Below are 21,796 nucleotides of genomic sequence, written 5' to 3' on the forward strand. Positions count from 1 at the left end.
AAGCCACGAGTCCCGGTGGATATATTATCGAATAGATATTTGAAAAACACCTTGAGGATTGATTATAAACAACGTGTGCCATGTTTCTGTCGATATTATGGAATATTTTTCAGTGTTGTAGTGACCGCAATTTCCGGTCGATTTCTCAGCCAAACGTGAAGAACAAACGGAGCTATTTCGCCTACAAAAATAATATATTTTGAAAAAAGGAACATTTGCTATCTAACTGGGAGTCTCATGAGTGAAAACATCCGAAGTTCAAAGGTAAACAATTGAATTTGATTACTTTTCTGATTTGTGATCAAGTTGCCTGCTGCTAGCTAGGCATAATGCTATGCTAGGCTATCGATAAACTTACAAAAAAGCTTGGTCTTGCTTTGGCTGTAAAGCATACTTTCAAAATCTGAGATGACAGGGTGATTAACAAAAGGCTAAGCTGTGTTTCAATATATTTCACTTGTGATTTTCATGAATAGGAATATTTTCTAGTAATATTTATGTCCGTTGCGTTATGCTAATTAGTGTCAGTTGATGATTACGCTCCCGGACCCGGGATGGGTAGTAACAAGAGGTGAATGAAGACAGCTTCTCCATCCTGGAGGGGGAAAATCAATCATTTACAGGCCCAGGGACATGTACTACTCTGTGGCGACCTAAATGCCAGAACCGGACAAGAACCTGACACCCTCGGCACACAGGGGGACAAACACCAGCCTGGAGGTGACAGCATTCCCTCCCCCATATGCCCCCCTAGGCACAACTACGACATCATAACCAACAAAATCGAGTCACAACTCCTGTCGCAAGCTGGGTATGTACATAGTCAATGGTAGGCTTCGAGGGGACTCCTACGGTAGGTACACCTATAACTCATCTCTTGGCAGTAGTACTGTAGACTACTTTATCACTGACCTCTACCCGGAGTCTCTCAGAGCGTTCACAGTCAGCCCACTGACACCCCTATCAGACCACAGCAAAATCAGTCTACTTGAACAGAGCAATACTCAAATCATGAGGCATCAAAGCCAAAGGAACTGGATAATATTAAGAAATGCTATAGATGGAAAGAAAGAAGTGTGGAAACCTACCAAAAAACTATTAAGCAACAACAAATTCAATCCCTTTTAGACAATTTCCTGGACAAAACATTCCACTGTAATAGTGAACGTGTAGACTTGGCAGTAGAAAACCTAAACAGTATATTTGATCTCTCAGCTTCCCGATCAAATCTAAAAATTACAAATGGTTTGATGAAGAATGCAAAAACCTTTGAAAGAAATTGAGAACCTGTCCAACCAAAAACATAGAGGCCCAGAAAACCTGAGTCTACGCCTTCACTATGGTGAATCACCAAAACAATACAGAAATACATACGGAAAAATAAGGAACAGCAGGTCAGAAATAAGCTCAATGTGATAGAATTTTCAATAGACTAACCACTTTTGGGAAAACTAGACAAAAAAAACAACATGAAGAGTTCTCTATCCAAAACAGAGATGTATGGATAAACCACTTATCCAATCTTTTTGGCTTTATAATAAAGAACAAACAGCAAAAACAAACTCAGCAAAAAATGTACGTCCTTGTCATTTAAAGAATTTCTAAAAATCGAAAGAACTTTACAATTATCATTGTAAAGGGTTTAAACACGGTTTCCCATGCTTGTTCAATGAACCATAAACAATTAATGAACATGCAGCTGTGGAACGGTCGTTAAGATGCTGACAGCTTACAGACGGTAGGCAATTAAAGTCACAGTTATGAAAACTTAGGACACTAAAGAGGCCTTTCTACTGACTCAAAAACATTAAAAGAAAGATGCCCAGGGTCTCTGCTCATCTGCGTGAACATTCCTTAGGAATGCTGCAAGGAGGCATTAGGACTGCAGATGTGGCCAGGGCAATAAATTGCAATGTCCGTACTGTGAGACGCCTAAGACAGCGCTACAGGGAGACAGGACGGACAACTGATCGTCCTCGCAGTGGCAGACCACGTGTAACAACACCTGCACACGATCCATACATCCGAACATCACACCTGCAGGACAGGTACAGGATGGCAACAACAACTGCCCGAGTTACACTCGTGGAGACAAATTTGACCCCAATAATAACTGTGGGATATGCATCAACAGCAACCTTGGAAAAATCCTCTGCATTATCATTGACAGCAAACTCTTACATTTCCTCAGTGAACACAATGTACTGAACAAATATCATTGTTTTTTTAAAACCAAATTACCATACGACAGACCACGTATTCAGCCTGCACACCCTAATTGACAAACAAACAAACCAAAACAAAGGCAAAGTCTTCTCATGTTTGTTGAATTCAAGAGCTTTAGACTCAATTTGGCTTGAGGGTCTGCTATACAAACTGATGGAAAGTTGTGTTGTGGGGAAAACATAACATTAAAAAATCCATGTAAAGAAACACACATTTCTTCCCACAGGCCCGTGGGGTGAGGCAGGGATGCAGCTTAAGCCCCACCCTCTCCAACATTTTTATCAACGAATTGGCGAGGACACTAGAACAGTCTGCAGCACCCGGCCTCACCCTACTAGAATCTGGAGTCAAATGTCTACTGTTCGCTGATGATCTGGTGCTTCTGTCACCAACCAAGGAGGGTCAACAGCAGCACCTAGATCTTCTGCACAGATTCTGTCAGACCTGGGCCCTGACATTGAGAAAGGCCGCCGTAGTCATATCTGACTCTCAAGAGAAGACAGGCTATGTGCTCACTGCCCACAAAATGAGGTGGAAACTGAGCTGCACTTCCTAACCTCCTGCCCAATGTTTGACCATATTAGAGACATATTTCCCCTCAGATTACACAGATCCATAAACAAATCCAATTTTGATAAACTCCCACTATCTACTGGGTGAAATACCACAGTGTGTCATCACAGCAGCAAGATGTGTGACCTGTTGCCACAAGAAAAGGGCAACCAGTGAAGAACACCATTCTAAATACAACCTATATTTATACTTTACCTTGTGTACTTTAACCATTTTCACATATGATATTTAAAATGTCTATTATTTTGGAACTTTTGTGAGTGTAATGTTAATAAACAATAACATTTAAAAGTTATCTACTTCACTTGATTTGGCAATGTAAACATGTTTCCCATGCCAATACAGCCCTTAAATTGAAATGGAATTGTGAGAGAGTGAGAGAATCACAAGATAAAGATACACGTCCTGATGATCCAAGTCTGACTAACATCCTGACTACGTGCGGATGACATCATGATAAATAACATCAGGGTGTAAAAGATACACGTCCTTCATCTGGTGGATGGAGGGCATGCGGATGATGTCGTTGATGCTGATGATGTTCTCATGTTTGAAGCGCAGCAGGATCTTAATCTCTCTCAGAGTCCTCTGGCAGTATGTCTGGTGTTCAAACGGACTGATCTTCTTAATCGCAACGCGGACCTTGTTGTCACGGCAATATGCAGAGCTGGGGATGGAGAGAGAGAGAGAGAGGAGGTTAGAGTCAGAGCTGGAGAGAGAGAGAGGTGGGGTTAGAGAGAGGTGGGGTTAGAGAGAGAGAGGGGGGGTGAGAGAGAGAGGGGGGGTGAGAGAGAGAGGGGGGGTGAGAGAGACAGGGGGGGGTGAGAGAGACAGGGGGGGTGAGAGAGACAGGGGGGGTGAGAGAGACAGGGGGGGTGAGAGAGACAGGGCAGGGGGGGCGAGAGAGACAGGGGGGGGGGTGAGAGAGACAGGGGGGTGAGAGAGAGGGGGGGTTAGAGAGAGGGGGGGTTACAGAGAGGGGGGTTACAGAGAGGGGGGGTTACAGAGAGGGGGGGTTACAGAGAGGGGGGGTTACAGAGAGAGGGTGGGTTAGAGAGAGAGGGTGGGTTAGAGAGAGAGGGTGGGTTAGAGAGAGAGAAGTGGGGTTAGAGAGAGAGAAGTGGGGTTAGAGAGAGAGAAGTGGGGTTAGAGAGAGAGGGGGGTTAGAGAGAGAGAAGTGGGGTTAGAGAGAGAGAAGTGGGGTTATAGAGAGAGGGGGGGTTAGAGAGAGAGAGGGGGGGGTTAGAGAGAGAGGGGGGGGGTTAGAGAGAGAGAAGGGGGGTTAGAGAGATAGAAGTGGGGTTAGAGAGAGAGAAGTGGGGTTAGAGAGAGAGGGGGTTAGAGAGAGAGAAGTGGGGTTAGAGAGAGAGAAGTGGGGTTATAGAGAGAGGGGGGGTTAGAGAGAGAGAGGGGGGGTTAGAGAGAGAGAGGGGGGGTTAGAGAGAGAGAGGGGGGGTTAGAGAGAGAGAGGGGGGGTTAGAGAGAGAGAGGGGGGGTTAGAGAGAGAGAGGGGGGGTTAGAGAGAGAGGTGGGGTTAGAGAGAGAGAGGTGGGGTTAGAGAGAGAGAGGGGGGTTAGAGAGAGAGGGGGGTTAGAGAGAGAGGGGGGGTTAGAGAGAGAGAGGGGGGGTTAGAGAGAGAGAGGGGGGGTTAGAGAGAGAGGGGGGGGTAGAGAGAGAGGGGGGGGTAGAGAGAGAGGGGGGGGTAGAGAGAGAGAGGGGGGTTAGCGAGAGAGGGGGGGTTAGCGAGAGAGGGGGGTTAGCGAGAGAGGGGGGTTAGCGAGAGAGGGGGGTTAGCGAGAGAGGGGGGTTAGCGAGAGAGGGGGGTTAGCGAGAGAGGGGGGTTAGCGAGAGAGGGGGGGTTAGCGAGAGAGGGGGGGTTAGCGAGAGAGGGGGGGTTAGCGAGAGAGGGGGGGTTAGCGAGAGAGGGGGGGTTAGCGAGAGAGGGGGGGTTAGCGAGAGAGGGGGCATTAGAGTCAGAGCTGGGGCGAGAGAGGAAGTTAGTCAGTTAATCTCTTAGAAATACAGTAACTACTAACTACTGAGTTGTTGACTGTGCTATTCTTTCTTTTTGCAACATGAAATCACTATCAGTCAGCATGTGGAACATTCAGGCCCTAAACTCATCAACCTTTGGACTGAAGAGTTTAGCACTGAAGTTCAACAAACATCTGAAAGATGTTGACCTCATCATTCTGCAGGAGACATGGTGTAAGGCTGACATTGTCACTCACTGCCCCACAGGCTACAGAGAGGTCACTGTGCCGTCACAGAAACACAGCTCTGTCAATAGAGGCAGAGACTCTGGAGGACTGATCATTTGGTACAAATCCCAACTACAAAATCAAATTGATCCCCTCAAAATCGGTAAATATCACATTTGGTTTTAACTGAAAAAAGAACTTGGACTGACAGAGAGATATGTTCCTTTGCACAATATATATCTCCCCTCAGAATCCCCGTGTAAAGAAACACACATTTCTTCCCACAGGCCCGTGGGGTGAGGCAGGGATGCAGCTTAAGCCCCAGCCTCTCCAACATTTTTATCAACGAATTGGCGAGGACACTAGAATAGTCTGCAGCACCCGGCCTCACCTGCTAGAATCTGAAGTCAAATGTCTACTGTTTGCCGATGATCTGGTGCTTCTGTCACCAACCAAGGAGGGCCTACAACAGCACCTAGATCTTCTGCACAGATTCTGCCAGACCTGGGCCCTGACAGTAAATCTCAGTAAGACTAAAATAATGGTGTTCCAAAAAAGGTCCAGTTACCAGGAACATAAATACAAATTCTATCTAGACACTGTTGCCCGAGAGCACACAAAAACCTATACATACCTCGGCCTAAACATGATCATCACAGGTAACTGGCTCTAAATAGAGTACACAGCGGCAGAAAATCTGATCACTGTGACTGACAAAGTTAAGGAAAGCTTTGACTACGTACAGACTCAGTGAACATAGCTTTGCTATTGAGAAAGGCAGGTGTAAGCAGACCTGGCTCTCAAGAGAAGACAGGCTATGTGCACACCGCCCACAAAATGAGGTGGAAACTGAGCTGCACTTCCTCACTTCCTATCAAATGTATATGAGAGAGACATATTTCCATCAGATTACACAGACCCACAAAGAATTTGAATATCAGTGTGTCATCACAGCAGCAAGATTGTCGTCTCTGTTGACACAAGAAAAGAGCAACCAGTGAAGAACAAACACCATTGTAAATAGAATACATATTTATGCTTATTTATTTTCCCTTTTGTACTTGAACTATTTGCGCATAATCTGACATTTGAAATGTCTTTATTCCTTTGAATCTTTTGTGAGTGTAATGTTTACTGTTTATTTTTTATGGTTTATTTCACTTTTGTTTATTATCTATTTAAATAGCTTAGGCAATGTAAACGTATGTTTCCCATGTAAATAAAGCCCCTTAAAATGAATTGAGAGAAGAGAGAAATAAAAGAAAGGAGAGAGGAGAGAGAAAGAGAGGGGGGAGAGAAAGAGAGAAAGAGAGGGGGGAGAGAAAGAGAGAAAGAGAGGGGGAGAGAAAGAGAGGGGGAGAGAAAGAGAGGGGGAGAGAGGAGAAAGAGAGGAGTGAGAGAAAAAGAGAGAGAGGAGAGAGAGAAAGAGGGGAGAGAGAAAGAGGGGAGAGAGAAAGAGGGGAGAGAGAAAGAGGGGGGAGAGAGAGAAAGAGAGGGGAGAGAGAGAAAGAGAGGGGAGAGAGAGAAAGAGAGGGGAGAGAGAGAAAGAGAGGGGAGAGAGAGAAAGAGAGGGGAGAGAGAGAAAGGAGAGAGAGAAAGAGAGGAGAGAGAGAAAGAGAGGGGAGAGAGAAAGAGAGGGGAGAGAGAAAGAGAGGGGAGAGAGAAAGAGAGGGGAGAGAGAAAGAGAGGGGAGAGAGAGAAAGAGAGGGGAGAGAGAGAAAGAGAGGGGAGAGAGAGAAAGAGAGGGGAGAGAGAAAGAGAGGGGAGAGAGAAAGAGAGGAGAGAGAGAAAGAGAGGAGAGAGAGAAAGACAAAGGAGAGAGAGTAGAGAGAGAAAGACAAAGGAGAGAGAAAGAGATGAGAGAAAAAGAGGAGAGAGAAAGAGAGAGGGGAGAGAAAGGGGAGAGAAAGAGGAGAGAAAGAGGAGAGAGAGAAAGAGGGGGAGAGAAAGAAAGAGGGGGAGAGAAAGAAAGAGGGGGAGAGAAAGAAAGAGGGGGAGAGAAAGAAAGAGGGGGAGAGAAAGAAAGAGGGGGAGAGAAAGAAAGAGGGGGAGAGAAAGAAAGAGGGGGAGAGAAAGAAAGAGGGGGAGAGAAAGAAAGAGGGGGAGAGAAAGAAAGAGGGGGAGAGAAAGAAAGAGAGGGGAGAGAAAGAGAGGAGAAAGAGAGGGGGAGAGAAAGAAAGAGAGGGGGAGAGAAAGAAAGAGAGGGGGAGAGAAAGAAAGAGAGGGGGAGAGAGAGAGAGGAGAAAGAGAGGAGAGAAAGAGAGGAGAGAGAGAAAGAGAGGAGAGAGAGAAAGAGAGGAGAGAGAGAAAGAGAGGAGAGAGAGAAAGAGAGGAGAGAGAGAAAGAGAGAAAAAAAGAGGGGGAGAGAAAGAAAAAAAGAGGGGGAGAGAAAGAAAGAGGGGGAGAGAAAGAAAGAGGGGGAGAGAAAGAAAGAGGGGGAGAGAAAGAAAGAGGGGGAGAGAAAGAAAGAGGGGGAGAGAAAGAAAGAGGGGGAGAGAAAGAAAGAGGGGGAGAGAAAGAAAGAGGGGGAGAGAGAGAAAGAGGGGGAGAGAGAGAAAGAGAGGGAGAGAGAGAAAGAGAGGGAGAGAGAGAAAGAGAGGAGAGAGAAAGAGAGGAGAGAGAAAGACAGGAGAGAGAGAGAGAAAGACAGGAGAGAGAGAGAGAAAGACAGGAGAGAGAGAGAGAAAGACAGGAGAGAGAGAGAGAAAGACAGGAGAGAGAGAGAGAAAGACAGGAGAGAGAGAGAAAGACAGGAGAGAGAGAGAAAGACAGGAGAGAGAGAGAAAGACAGGAGAGAGAGAGAAAGACAGGAGAGAGAGAGAAAGACAGGAGAGAGAGAGAGAAAGACAGGAGAGAGAGAGAGAAAGACAGGGGAGAGAGAGAAAGACAGGGGAGAGAGAGAAAGAGAGGGGAGAGAGAGAAAGAGAGGGGAGAGAGAGAAAGAGAGGGGAGAGAGAGAAAGAGATGAGAGAGAGGGGGAGAGAAAATAGAGGAGAGCGAGAAAGAGAGAGAGAAAGAGAGGAGAGAGAGAAAGAAAGAGGGGGGGAGAAAGAAAGAGGGGGAGAGAAAGAAAGAGGGGGAGAGAAAGAAAGAGAGGGGGAGAGAAAGAAAGAGAGGAGAGAGAAAGAAAGAGAAAGACAGGAGAGAGAGAAAGACAGGAGAGAGAGAAAGACAGGAGAGAGAGAAAGACAGGAGAGAGAGAGAAAGACAGGAGAGAGAGAGAAAGACAGGAGAGAGAGAGAAAGACAGGAGAGAGAGAGAAAGACAGGAGAGAGAGAGAAAGACAGGAGAGAGAGAAAAAGACAGGAGAGAGAAAAAGACAGGAGAGAGAGAGAAAGACAGGGGAGAGAGAAAGACAGGGGAGAGAGAAAGACAGGGGAGAGAGAAAGAGAGGGGAGAAAGAGAGGGGTGAAAGAGAGGGGAGAAAGAGAGGGGAGAAAGAGAGGGGAGAAAGAGAGGGGAGAAAGAAAGAGAGGGGAGAGAGAAAGAGAGGGGAGAGAGAAAGAGAGGGGAGAGAGAAAGAGAGGGGAGAGAGAAAGAGAGGAGAGAGAGGGGGGAGAGAAAAGAGAGGAGAGCGAGAAAGAGAGGAGAGCGAGAAACAGGAGAGAGAGAAAGAGAGGAGAGAGAGAAAGAGAGGAGAGAGAGAAAGAGAGGAGAGAGAGGGGGGAGAGAAAAGAGAGGAGAGCGAGAAAGAGAGGAGAGCGAGAAAGAGAGGAGAGCGAGAAAGAGAGGAGAGGGAGAAAGAGAGGAGAGCGAGAAAGAGGAGAGCGAGAAAGAGGAGAGCGAGAAAGAGGAGAGCGAGAAAGAGGAGAGCGAGAAAGAGGAGAGCGAGAAAGAGGAGAGCGAGAAAGAGGAGAGCGAGAAAGAGAGGGGGGGAGAAAGAGGGGGGGGAGAAAGAGAGGAGAGAGAGGAGAGAAAGAGGGGGGAGAGAAAGAGAGGTGGGGAGAAAGAGAGAAAATGTTAACATATGTTTCCCAGTGCGAATAAAGCCCTGAAATTGAAAGTAAATTGAATTGAAAGCGAGGAGAGAGATGAGAAAGAGGACAGAGAGAAAGGAAGAGGTGGTAGTGTTTCCATGGAAACAGAGTGCAAGGCCTTAGATATTGCAGCCAGTGTGGTGGATTATGCAACAGGCCATTGCTATGACGATGTGGAAGGGGGAGGAGGGGAGAAAGCTCAACCCTGCCAGCAGGTTTAGCATAGCATCCCCCATACACAGTTAAATCATCTGTGCGACTATAGCAGGGAATTGGATTGATTGGGTCTATTAAAAATGTTCCTACCGTCACATCTTAGTCGATATGACACCTATGTCGATGAAAATTCCCAAATCAACACAACACTCCCCACCTCTAGTCATGATCCGTATGGCCATGACAGAGAATCACTATACCAGATTTAATTTATTTTATAAGGTACAGTTAGCATTAGGGTCATCAGAGAGAGGTGATTAATTTCCTGATTTTACTTATGCAGGAAAATAAAGGCATGTGATGTATCAGAAATTATGTAATGGAATTATAGTCAACCTAAAATATTGTAATATAAGTATAAATACTGTTTATACAAACCTGTATAAATAGTCGCCAAAATATTTGTAAACAGAATGTTTTCTTAGAAATCTGTGAGTGTCGTTATATGATACAATATCAGTACCTGTTGCATTTCCAACCTGTCTAAGTCCCATCATCAACTGATGTCAGCCAGTGTATGGCTGTGGATGGACAGCATTGTTTGAATATTGGCAGTTAATTTAAAAAATGTATGGACTTATTTCTCAAAAAATGTCTGGCTAGCTAGCTAACACATTCAGTGCACATAAATTCTTCACATTCATTGTTTTACACAATATTTTACCACAGCATTGGAAAACCATGGTTGACCAACTCCCTGACCACAATGGCTGACTTTTGGACCGTCATAAGAAGGTTCATGGCCATTCTAGTATTCTACTTCTATAGAACCTAAGACGATCATTTTTTGTAGTGTTTCTGACAAGGCGAACATCTTTTCAGCTGAATCTCAGAGTTCAAAAACCAGGACAAACAACTTGTCAGCTAGCAAGCCAACACCAGTAGATGAGAAGCAAGCCAACACCAGTAGATGAGAAGCAAGCCAACACCAGTAGATGAGAAGCAAGCCAACACCAGTAGATGAGAAGCAAGCCAACACCAGTAGATGAGAAGCAAGCCAAAACCAGTAGATGAGAAGCAAGCCAACACCAGTAGATGAGAAGCAAGCCAACACCAGTAGATGAGAAGCAAGCCAACACCAGTAGATGAGAAGCAAGCCAACACCAGTAGATGAGAAGCAAGCCAACACCAGTAGATGAGAAGCAAGCCAACACCAGTAGATGAGAAGCAAGCCAACACCAGTAGATGAGAAGCAAGCTACAAGCAAAGGAAGTTAGTGAGCAAGGTATATTTTGCTATGAAAGGTTTTTCATGTCATCTGTGGAAACTAAATCAGAGCACAAACAAATAAGCAAGCGAATGTCCTTGGCTGCCATTATAGCCAGTTCGTTTGCGCAGAAATTCTAGCTATCAGAAAACGTCTCAGGGAAGCTCAGCTGTGTGCTCGTCGTCCTCACCAGGGTCTTGACCTGACTGCAGTTCGGCGTCGTAACAGACTTCAGTGGGAAAATGCTCACCTTCGATGGCCTCTGGCACGCTGGAGTAGTGTGCTCTTCATGGATGCATCCCGGTTTCAACTGTACCGGGGAGATGGCAGACAGCGTGTATGGTATCGTGTGGGCGAGCAGTTTGCTGATATCAACGTTGTGAACAGAGTGCCCCATGGTGGGGTTATAGTATGGGCAGGCATAAGCTACGGACAACGAACACAACTGCATTCTAGCAATGCCAATGTGAATGCACAGAGATACCGTGACAAGATCCTGAGGCCCATTGTTGTGCCATTCATCTGCTGCCCTCACCTCAAGTTTCAGCATGATAATGCACGGCCCCATGTAGCAAGGATCTGTACACAATTCCTGGAAGCTGAAAATGTCACCGTTCTTCCATGGTCTGCATACTCACCAGACATGTCACTCATTGAGCATGTTTGGGATGCTCTGGATCAACGTGTACGACAGCCTGTTCCAGTTCCCACCAACATCCAGAAACCTCCACAGCCATTTAAAGAGGAGTGGGACAACATTCCACAGGCCACAATCACCAACCTAATCAACTCTATGTGAAGGAGATGTGTCGCGCTGCAGGAGGCAGATGGTCACACCAGATACTGACTGGTTTTCTGATCCACACCCCTACCGTTTTAAGGTATCTGTGATCAACAGATGCATATCTGTATTCCTAGTCATGTGAAATCCATATATTAAACCTATATGAACTGTAACACAGTAAAATCTTTGAAATTGTTGCATGTTGCTTTTATATTTTTGCTCGACTAAGAAATACTTGTACACTGGCTACGGAATCTCTAAAATGGACAAAACAACGACTATTGTCGCTTTTTGCCCGTATTTCAAGTGGAGGCCTTAAGGGAATATACGAGCACACTTGTTCAGCAGGCGCCAGCCGAACCGAAGCATGGTGACGCCTTAACTCCGTTGCCGGAGAGGAAGGAAACTGCATCAGGGATTTCACCATGAGGCCAATGGTGACTTAAAAACAGTTGAATGGCTGTGATGGGAGAAAACTGAGGATGGATCAACAACATTGTCGTTACTCCACAATACTAACCTAAATGACAGAGTGAAAAGGAATCCTGTACAGAATAAAAAATATTGCAAAACAAGCATCCTGTTGGCAACAAGGCACTACTGTAATATGTGGCAAAGCAATTCACTTTCTGTCCCGAATACATTCGTTTATGTTTGGGACCAATACAACACATTACTGAGTACCATTCGCCATTATTTCAAGTACTGTGGTGTGGCTGCAACATGGACGCAGCGGTCTAAGGCACTGCATCTCAGTGCAAAAGGCGTCACTAAATACACCCTGGTTCAAATCCAGGCTGTATCACATCCGGCTGTGATTGGGAGTCCCATAGGGCGGCGCACAATTGGCCCAGCGTCGTCTGGGTTTGGCTGGTGTAGGCAGTCGTTGTAAATAATAATTTGTTCTTAACTAGTTATTTAGTTATATAAGTATTAACTTAAGGGGGCTGAATAATTTTGCACGCCCAATTTTTCAGTTTTTGATTTGTTAAAAAAGTTTGAAATATCCAATAAATGTCGTTCCACTTCATGATTGTGTCCCACTTGTTGTTGATTCTTCACAAAAAAATACAGTTTTATATCTTTATGTTTGAAGCCTGAAATGTGGCAAAAGGTCGCAAAGTTCAAGGGGACCGAATACTTTCGCAAGGCACTGTATATAAAACTATAATTTAAAAGATTTTTAAACATTTAAATCCACTAGATGTTGGAACATGGCTGCAAGGACTTCCTATCATTCAGAGAGGATAGACCATTTTTAAGTGCTTCAGCACTCTGTGATCCCGTTCTGTGAGCTTGTGTGGCCTACAACTTCGTCTTATGCTCCTAAACGTTTCCACTTCACAATAACAGCACTTACAGTTGACCAGGGCAGCTCTATCAGGGCAGACATTTGACACACTGACTTGTTGGAAAAGTGGCATCCTATGACGGTGCCACGTTGAAAGTGACTGATCTCTTCTGTAAGGCCATTCTACTGACAATGTTTGTCTAAGGAGATCGCATGATTTTATACACCAGTCAGCAACGGGTGTGGCTGAAAGGGTGTCCACATACTTTTGGTGACGTACATTACTTTGTGACAAGACAACTGCTTTAGTAAAAATGGTTTCCTAGGACACATTTGAGTGATTGCTTGTTCCATTTAATTCTGTGGTTACCACAATCAGCTCTCTCTGGCTGAGACTGGGAGTGAAAACCTTGACACACACAGGGTCCTGCGGTTCACTTGTCAATACCCTCATTAACCCTACTACATCGAAGCACACAGAATAGACCACACCAGAGAGTCAGTGGTTTACTTAAGAACTAAGGCCTGGACACTGCCCTTAGCTGTGGTATATTGACCATATATCACAAACCCCCGAGGTGCCTCAACCAACGAAATTAGAGCAGTTAAAATAAATATTTTGTCAAACCCGTGAATGTCAGCCAATCAGCATTCAGGTTTGAAATCACCCTGTTTATAAAATAAAATAAAAAGCAGTTACAGCTGGATTAAAGCCCCACGTTAAACCCTTCTCTACTGGCAGTTACAGCTGGATTAAAGCCCCACATTAAACCCTTCTCTACTGGCAGTTACAGCTGGATTAAAGCCCCACATTAAACCCTTCTCTACTAGCAGTTACAGCTGGATTAAAGCCCCACATTAAACCCTTCTCTACTGGCAGTTACAGCTGGATTAAAGCCCCACATTAAACCCTTCTCTAATAGCAGTTACAGCTGGATTAAAGCCCCACATTAAACCCTTCTCTACTAGCAGTTACAGCTGGATTAAAGCCCCACATTAAACCCTTCTCTACTGGCAGTTACAGCTGGATTAAAGCCCCACATTAAACCCTTCTCTAATAGCAGTTACAGCTGGATTAAAGCCCCACATTAAACCCTTCTCTACTGGCAGTTACAGCTGGATTAAAGCCCCACGTTAAACCCTTCTCTACTGGCAGTTACAGCTGGATTAAAGCCCCACATTAAACCCTTCTCTACTGGCAGTTACAGCTGGATTAAAGCCCCACATTAAACACTTCTCTACTGGCAGTGACAGCTGGATTAAAGCCCCACATTAAACCCTTCTCTACTGGCAGTTACAGCTGGATTAAAGCCCCACATTAAACCCTTCTCTACTGGCAGTTACAGCTGGATTAAAGCCCCACATTAAACCCTTCTCTACTGGCAGTTACAGCTGGATTAAAGCCCCACATTAAACCCTTCTCTACTGGCAGTGACAGCTGGATTAAAGCCCCACATTAAACCCTTCTCTACTGGCAGTTACAGCTGGATTAAAGCCCCACATTAAACCCTTCTCTACTGGCAGTTACCGCTGGATTAAAGCCCCACATTAAACCCTTCTCTACTGGCAGTTACAGCTGGATTAAAGCCCCACATTAAACCCTTCTCTACTGGCAGTTACAGCTGGATTAAAGCCCCACATTAAACCCTTCTCTACTGGCAGTTACAGCTGGATTAAAGCCCCACATTAAACCCTTCTCTACTGGCAGTGACAGCTGGATTAAAGCCCCACATTAAACCCTTCTCTACTAGCAGTGACAGCTGGATTAAAGCCCCACATTAAACCCTTCTCTACTGGCAGTGACAGCTGGATTAAAGCCCCACATTAAACCCTTGTCTACTGGCAGTGACAGCTGGATTAAAGCCCCACATTAAACCCTTCTCTACTGGCAGTTACAGCTGGATTAAAGCCCCACATTAAACCCTTCTCTACTGGCAGTTACAGCTGGATTAAAGCCCCACATTAAACCCTTCTCTACTGGCAGTTACAGCTGGATTAAAGCCCCACATTAAACCCTTCTCTACTAGCAGTTACAGCTGGATTAAAGCCCCACATTAAACCCTTCTCTACTGGCAGTTACAGCTGCATTAAAGACCCAAATTAAACCCTTCTCTACTAGCAGTTACAGCTGGATTAAAGCCCCACATTAAACCCTTCTCTACTGGCAGTGACAGCTGGATTAAAGCCCCACATTAAACCCTTCTCTACTGGCAGTTACAGCTGGATTAAAGCCCCACATTAAACCCTTCTCTACTGGCAGTTACAGCTGGATTAAAGCCCCACATTAAACCCTTCTCTACTGGCAGTTACAGCTGGATTAAAGCCCCACATTAAACCCTTCTCTACTGGCAGTTACAGCTGGATTAAAGCCCCACATTATACCCTTCTCTACTGGCAGTTACAGCTGGATTAAAGCCGCACATTAAACCCTTCTCTACTAGCAGTTACAGCTGGATTAAAGCCCCACATTAAACCCTTCTCTACTGGCAGTGACAGCTGGATTAAAGCCCCACATTAAACCCTTCTCTACTGGCAGTTACAGCTGGATTAAAGCCCCACATTAAACCCTTCTCTACTGGCAGTTACAGCTGGATTAAAGCCCCACATTAAACCCTTCTCTACTGGCAGTTACAGCTGGATTAAAGCCCCACATTAAACTCTTCTCTACTAGCAGTTACAGCTGGATTAAAGCCCCACAAACCCTTCTCTACTGGCAGTGACAGCTGGATTAAAGCCCCACATTAAACCCTTCTCTACTGGCAGTGACAGCTGGATTAAAGCCCCACATTAAACCCTTATCTACTAGCAGTGACAGCTGGATTAAAGCCCCACATTAAACCCTTCTCTACTGGCAGTGACAGCTGGATTAAAGCCCCACATTAAACCCTTATCTACTAGCAGTGACAGCTGGATTAAAGCCCTACATTAAACCCTTCTCTACTAGCAGTGACAGCTGGATTAAAGCACCACATTAAACCCTTCTCTACTGGCAGTGGAAGCTGGATTAAAGCCCCACATTAAACCCTTCTCTACTAGCAGTTACAGCTGGATTAAAGCCCCACATTAAACCCTTCTCTACTGGCAGTTACAGCTGGATTAAAGCCCCACATTAAACCCTTCTCTACTGGCAGTTACAGCTGGATTAAAGCCCCACATTAAACCCTTCTCTACTAGCAGTTACAGCTGGATTAAAGCCCCACATTAAACCCTTCTCTACTGGCAGTGACAGCTGGATGAAAGCCCCACATTAAACCCTTCTCTACTGGCAGTTACAGCTGGATTAAAGCCCCACATTAAACCCTTCTCTACTGGCAGTTACAGCTGGATTAAAGCCCCACATTAAACCCTTCTCTACTAGCAGTTACAGCTGGATTAAAGCCCCACATTAAACCCTTCTCTACTGGCAGTGACAGCTGGATTAAAGCCCCACATTAAACCCTTATCTACTAGCAGTGACAGCTGGATTAAAGCCCCACATTAAACCCTTCTCTACTAGCAGTGACAGCTGGATTAAAGCCCCACATTAAACCCTTCTCTACTGGCAGTTACAGCTGGATTAAAGCCCCATATTAAACCCTTCTCTACTAGCAGTGACAGCTGGATTAAAGCCCCACATTAAACCCTTCTCTACTGGCAGTGACAGCTGGATTAAAGCCCCACATTAAACCCTTCTCTACTAGCAGTTACAGCTGGATTAAAGCCCCACATTAAACCCTTCTCTACTGGCAGTGATAGCTGGATTAAAGCCCCACATTAAACCCTTCTCTACTAGCAGTTACAGCTGGATTAAAGCCCCACATTAAACCCTTCTCTACTGGCAGTTACAGCTGGATTAAAGCCCCACATTAAACCCTTCTCTACTGGCAGTTACAGCTGGATTAAAGCCCCACATTAAACCCTTCTCTACTGGCAGTGACAGCTGGATTAAAGCCCCACATTAAACCCTTCTCTAATAGCAGTTACAGCTGGATTAAAGCCCCACATTAAACCCTTCTCTACTGGCAGTTACAGCTGGATTAAAGCCCCACATTAAACCCTTCTCTACTGGCAGTGACAGCTGGATTAAAGCCCCACATTAAACCCTTCCCTACTAGCAGTTACAGCTGGATTAAAGCCCCACATTAAACCCATCTCTACTGGCAGTTACAGCTGGATTAAAGCCCCACATTAAACCCTTCTCTACTGGCAGTTATGAATCGATTAAAGCCCCACATTAAACCCTTCTCTACTGGCAGTGACAGCTGGATTAAAGCCCCACATTAAACCCTTCTCTACTGGCAGTGACAGCTGGATTAAAGCCCCACATTAAACCCTTCTCTACTGGCAGTGACAGCTGGATTAAAGCCCCACATTAAACCCTGCTCTACTAGCAGTTACAGCTGGATTAAAGCCCCACATTAAACCCTTCTCTAATAGCAGTTACAGCTGGATTAAAGCCCCACATTAAACCCTTCTCTACTAGCAGTTACAGCTGGATTAAAGCCCCACATTAAACACTTCTCTACTGGCAGTTAGAGCTGGATTAAAGCCCCACATTAAACCCTTCTCTACTGGCAGTGACAGCTGGATTAAAGCCCCACATTAAACCCTTCTCTACTAGCAGTTACAGCTGGATTAAAGCCCCACATTAAACCCTTCTCTACTGGCAGTTACAGCTGGATTAAAGCACCACATTAAACCCTTCTCTACTGGCAGTTACAGCTGGATTAAAGCCCCACATTAAACCCTTTTCTACTGGCAGTTACAGCTGGATTAAAGCCCCACATTAAACCCTTCTCTACTGGCAGTTACAGCTGGATTAAAGCCCCACATTAAACCCTTCTCTACTGGCAGTGACAGCTGGATTAAAGCCCCACATTAAACCCTTCTCTAATAGCAGTTACAGCTGGATTAAAGCCCCACATTAAACCCTTCTCTACTGGCAGTTACAGCTGGATTAAAGCCCCACATTAAACCCTTCTCTACTGGCAGTGACAGCTGGATTAAAGCCCCACATTAAACCCTTCCCTACTAGCAGTTACAGCTGGATTAAAGCCCCACATTAAACCCTTCACTACTGGCAGTTACAGCTGGATTAAAGCCCCACATTAAACCCTTCTCTACTGGCAGTGACAGCTGGATTAAAGCCCCACATTAAACCCTTCTCTAATAGCAGTTACAGCTGGATTAAAGCACCACATTAAACCCTTCTCTACTGGCAGTTACAGCTGGATTAAAGCCCCACATTAAACCCTTTTCTACTGGCAGTTACAGCTGGATTAAAGCCCCACATTAAACCCTTCTCTACTGGCAGTTATGAATGGATTAAAGCCCCACATTAAACCCTTCTCTACTGGCAGTTACAGCTGGATTAAAGCACCACATTAAACCCTTCTCTACTGGCAGTTACAGCTGGATTAAAGCCCCACATTAAACCCTTCTCTACTGGCAGTTATGAATGGATTAAAGCCCCACATTAAACCCTTCTCTACTGGCAGTGACAGCTGGATTAAAGCCCCACATTAAACCCTTCTCTACTGGCAGTGACAGCTGGATTAAAGCCCCACATTAAACCCTTCTCTACTGGTAGTTACAGCTGGATTGAAGCCCCACATTAAACCCTTCTCTACTGGCAGTGACAGCTGGATTAAAGCCCCACATTAAACCCTTCTCTACTGGCAGTTACAGCTGGATTAAAGCCCCACATTAAACCCTTCTCTACTGGCAGTTACAGCTGGATTAAAGCCCCACATTAAACCCTTCTCTACTGGCAGTGACAGCTGGATTAAAGCCCCACATTAAACCCTTCTCTACTGGCAGTTATGCATGGATTAAAGCCCCACATTAAACCCTTCTCTACTGGCAGTTACAGCTGGATTAAAGCCCCACATTAAACCCTTCTCTAATAGCAGTTACAGCTGGATTAAAGCCCCACATTAAACCCTTCTCTACTGGCAGTTATGAATGGATTAAAGCCCCACATTAAACCCTTCTCTACTGGCAGTTACAGCTGGATTAAAGCCCCACATTAAACCCTTCTCTAATAGCAGTGACAGCTGGATTAAAGCCCCACATTAAACCCTTCTCTACTAGCAGTTACAGCTGGATTAAAGCCCCACATTAAACCCTTCTCTAATAGCAGTTACAGCTGGATTAAAGCCCCACATTAAACCCTTCTCTACTAGCAGTTACAGCTGGATTAAAGCCCCACATTAAACACTTCTCTACTGGCAGTTAGAGCTGGATTAAAGCCCCACATTAAACCCTTCTCTACTGGCAGTGACAGCTGGATTAAAGCCCCACATTAAACCCTTCTCTACTGGCAGTGACAGCTGGATTAAAGCCCCACATTAAACCCTTCTCTAATAGCAGTTACAGCTGGATTAAAGCACCACATTAAACCCTTCTCTACTGGCAGTTACAGCTGGATTAAAGCCCCACATTAAACCCTTTTCTACTGGCAGTTACAGCTGGATTAAAGCCCCACATTAAACCCTTCTCTACTGGCAGTTATGAATGGATTAAAGCCCCACATTAAACCCTTCTCTACTGGCAGTTACAGCTGGATTAAAGCACCACATTAAACCCTTCTCTACTGGCAGTTACAGCTGGATTAAAGCCCCACATTAAACCCTTCTCTACTGGCAGTTATGAATGGATTAAAGCCCCACATTAAACCCTTCTCTACTGGCAGTGACAGCTGGATTAAAGCCCCACATTAAACCCTTCTCTACTGGCAGTGACAGCTGGATTAAAGCCCCACATTAAACCCTTCTCTACTGGTAGTTACAGCTGGATTAAAGCCCCACATTAAACCCTTCTCTACTGGCAGTGACAGCTGGATTAAAGCCCCACATTAAACCCTTCTCTACTGGCAGTTACAGCTGGATTAAAGCCCCACATTAAACCCTTCTCTACTGGCAGTTACAGCTGGATTAAAGCCCCACATTAAACCCTTCTCTACTGGCAGTGACAGCTGGATTAAAGCCCCACATTAAACCCTTCTCTACTGGCAGTTATGCATGGATTAAAGCCCCACATTAAACCCTTCTCTACTGGCAGTTACAGCTGGATTAAAGCCCCACATTAAACCCTTCTCTAATAGCAGTTACAGCTGGATTAAAGCCCCACATTAAACCCTTCTCTACTGGCAGTTATGAATGGATTAAAGCCCCACATTAAACCCTTCTCTACTGGCAGTTACAGCTGGATTAAAGCCCCACATTAAACCCTTCTCTAATAGCAGTTACAGCTGGATTAAAGCCCCACATTAAACCCTTCTCTACTGGCAGTTACAGCTGGATTAAAGCCCCACATTAAACCCTTCTCTACTGGCAGTTATGAATGGATTAAAGCCCCACATTAAACCCTTCTCTACTGGCAGTTACAGCTGGATTAAAGCCCCACATTAAACCCTTCTCTACTGGCAGTTACAGCTGGATTAAAGCCCCACATTAAACTCTTCTCTACTAGCAGTTACAGCTGGATTAAAGCCCCACAAACCCTTCTCTACTGGCAGTGACAGCTGGATTAAAGCCCCACATTAAACCCTTCTCTACTGGCAGTGACAGCTGGATTAAAGCCCCACATTAAACCCTTATCTACTAGCAGTGACAGCTGGATTAAAGCCCCACATTAAACCCTTCTCTACTGGCAGTGACAGCTGGATTAAAGCCCCACATTAAACCCTTATCTACTAGCAGTGACAGCTGGATTAAAGCCCTACATTAAACCCTTCTCTACTAGCAGTGACAGCTGGATTAAAGCACCACATTAAACCCTTCTCTACTGGCAGTGGAAGCTGGATTAAAGCCCCACATTAAACCCTTCTCTACTAGCAGTTACAGCTGGATTAAAGCCCCACATTAAACCCTTCTCTACTGGCAGTTACAGCTGGATTAAAGCCCCACATTAAACCCTTCTCTACTGGCAGTTACAGCTGGATTAAAGCCCCACATTAAACCCTTCTCTACTAGCAGTTACAGCTGGATTAAAGCCCCACATTAAACCCTTCTCTACTGGCAGTGACAGCTGGATGAAAGCCCCACATTAAACCCTTCTCTACTGGCAGTTACAGCTGGATTAAAGCCCCACATTAAACCCTTCTCTACTGGCAGTTACAGCTGGATTAAAGCCCCACATTAAACCCTTCTCTACTAGCAGTTACAGCTGGATTAAAGCCCCACATTAAACCCTTCTCTACTGGCAGTGACAGCTGGATTAAAGCCCCACATTAAACCCTTATCTACTAGCAGTGACAGCTGGATTAAAGCCCCACATTAAACCCTTCTCTACTAGCAGTGACAGCTGGATTAAAGCCCCACATTAAACCCTTCTCTACTGGCAGTTACAGCTGGATTAAAGCCCCATATTAAACCCTTCTCTACTAGCAGTGACAGCTGGATTAAAGCCCCACATTAAACCCTTCTCTACTGGCAGTGACAGCTGGATTAAAGCCCCACATTAAACCCTTCTCTACTAGCAGTTACAGCTGGATTAAAGCCCCACATTAAACCCTTCTCTACTGGCAGTGATAGCTGGATTAAAGCCCCACATTAAACCCTTCTCTACTAGCAGTTACAGCTGGATTAAAGCCCCACATTAAACCCTTCTCTACTGGCAGTTACAGCTGGATTAAAGCCCCACATTAAACCCTTCTCTACTGGCAGTTACAGCTGGATTAAAGCCCCACATTAAACCCTTCTCTACTGGCAGTGACAGCTGGATTAAAGCCCCACATTAAACCCTTCTCTAATAGCAGTTACAGCTGGATTAAAGCCCCACATTAAACCCTTCTCTACTGGCAGTTACAGCTGGATTAAAGCCCCACATTAAACCCTTCTCTACTGGCAGTGACAGCTGGATTAAAGCCCCACATTAAACCCTTCCCTACTAGCAGTTACAGCTGGATTAAAGCCCCACATTAAACCCATCTCTACTGGCAGTTACAGCTGGATTAAAGCCCCACATTAAACCCTTCTCTACTGGCAGTTATGAATCGATTAAAGCCCCACATTAAACCCTTCTCTACTGGCAGTGACAGCTGGATTAAAGCCCCACATTAAACCCTTCTCTACTGGCAGTGACAGCTGGATTAAAGCCCCACATTAAACCCTTCTCTACTGGCAGTGACAGCTGGATTAAAGCCCCACATTAAACCCTGCTCTACTAGCAGTTACAGCTGGATTAAAGCCCCACATTAAACCCTTCTCTAATAGCAGTTACAGCTGGATTAAAGCCCCACATTAAACCCTTCTCTACTAGCAGTTACAGCTGGATTAAAGCCCCACATTAAACACTTCTCTACTGGCAGTTAGAGCTGGATTAAAGCCCCACATTAAA

At 45.2% G+C, this 21,796-nt stretch overlaps 1 protein-coding gene across 1 annotated transcript in view; it reads right to left on the minus strand.

The window, feature by feature from the left end:
* Positions 1-21,796, minus strand: part of LOC110525139 (mitogen-activated protein kinase 1) — an 89,362-nt gene that overhangs the window by 51,918 nt on the left and 15,648 nt on the right. Inside the window, exon 2 of the mRNA XM_036979177.1 lies at positions 3,284-3,466. Coding sequence (XP_036835072.1) covers positions 3,284-3,466 — 183 coding nt within the window. The remainder of the gene's footprint in view (positions 1-3,283; positions 3,467-21,796) is intronic.

The sequence above is a fragment of the Oncorhynchus mykiss genome, chromosome 6 (assembly GCF_013265735.2).
Source record: "Oncorhynchus mykiss isolate Arlee chromosome 6, USDA_OmykA_1.1, whole genome shotgun sequence".
NCBI lineage: Eukaryota > Metazoa > Chordata > Actinopteri > Salmoniformes > Salmonidae > Oncorhynchus > Oncorhynchus mykiss.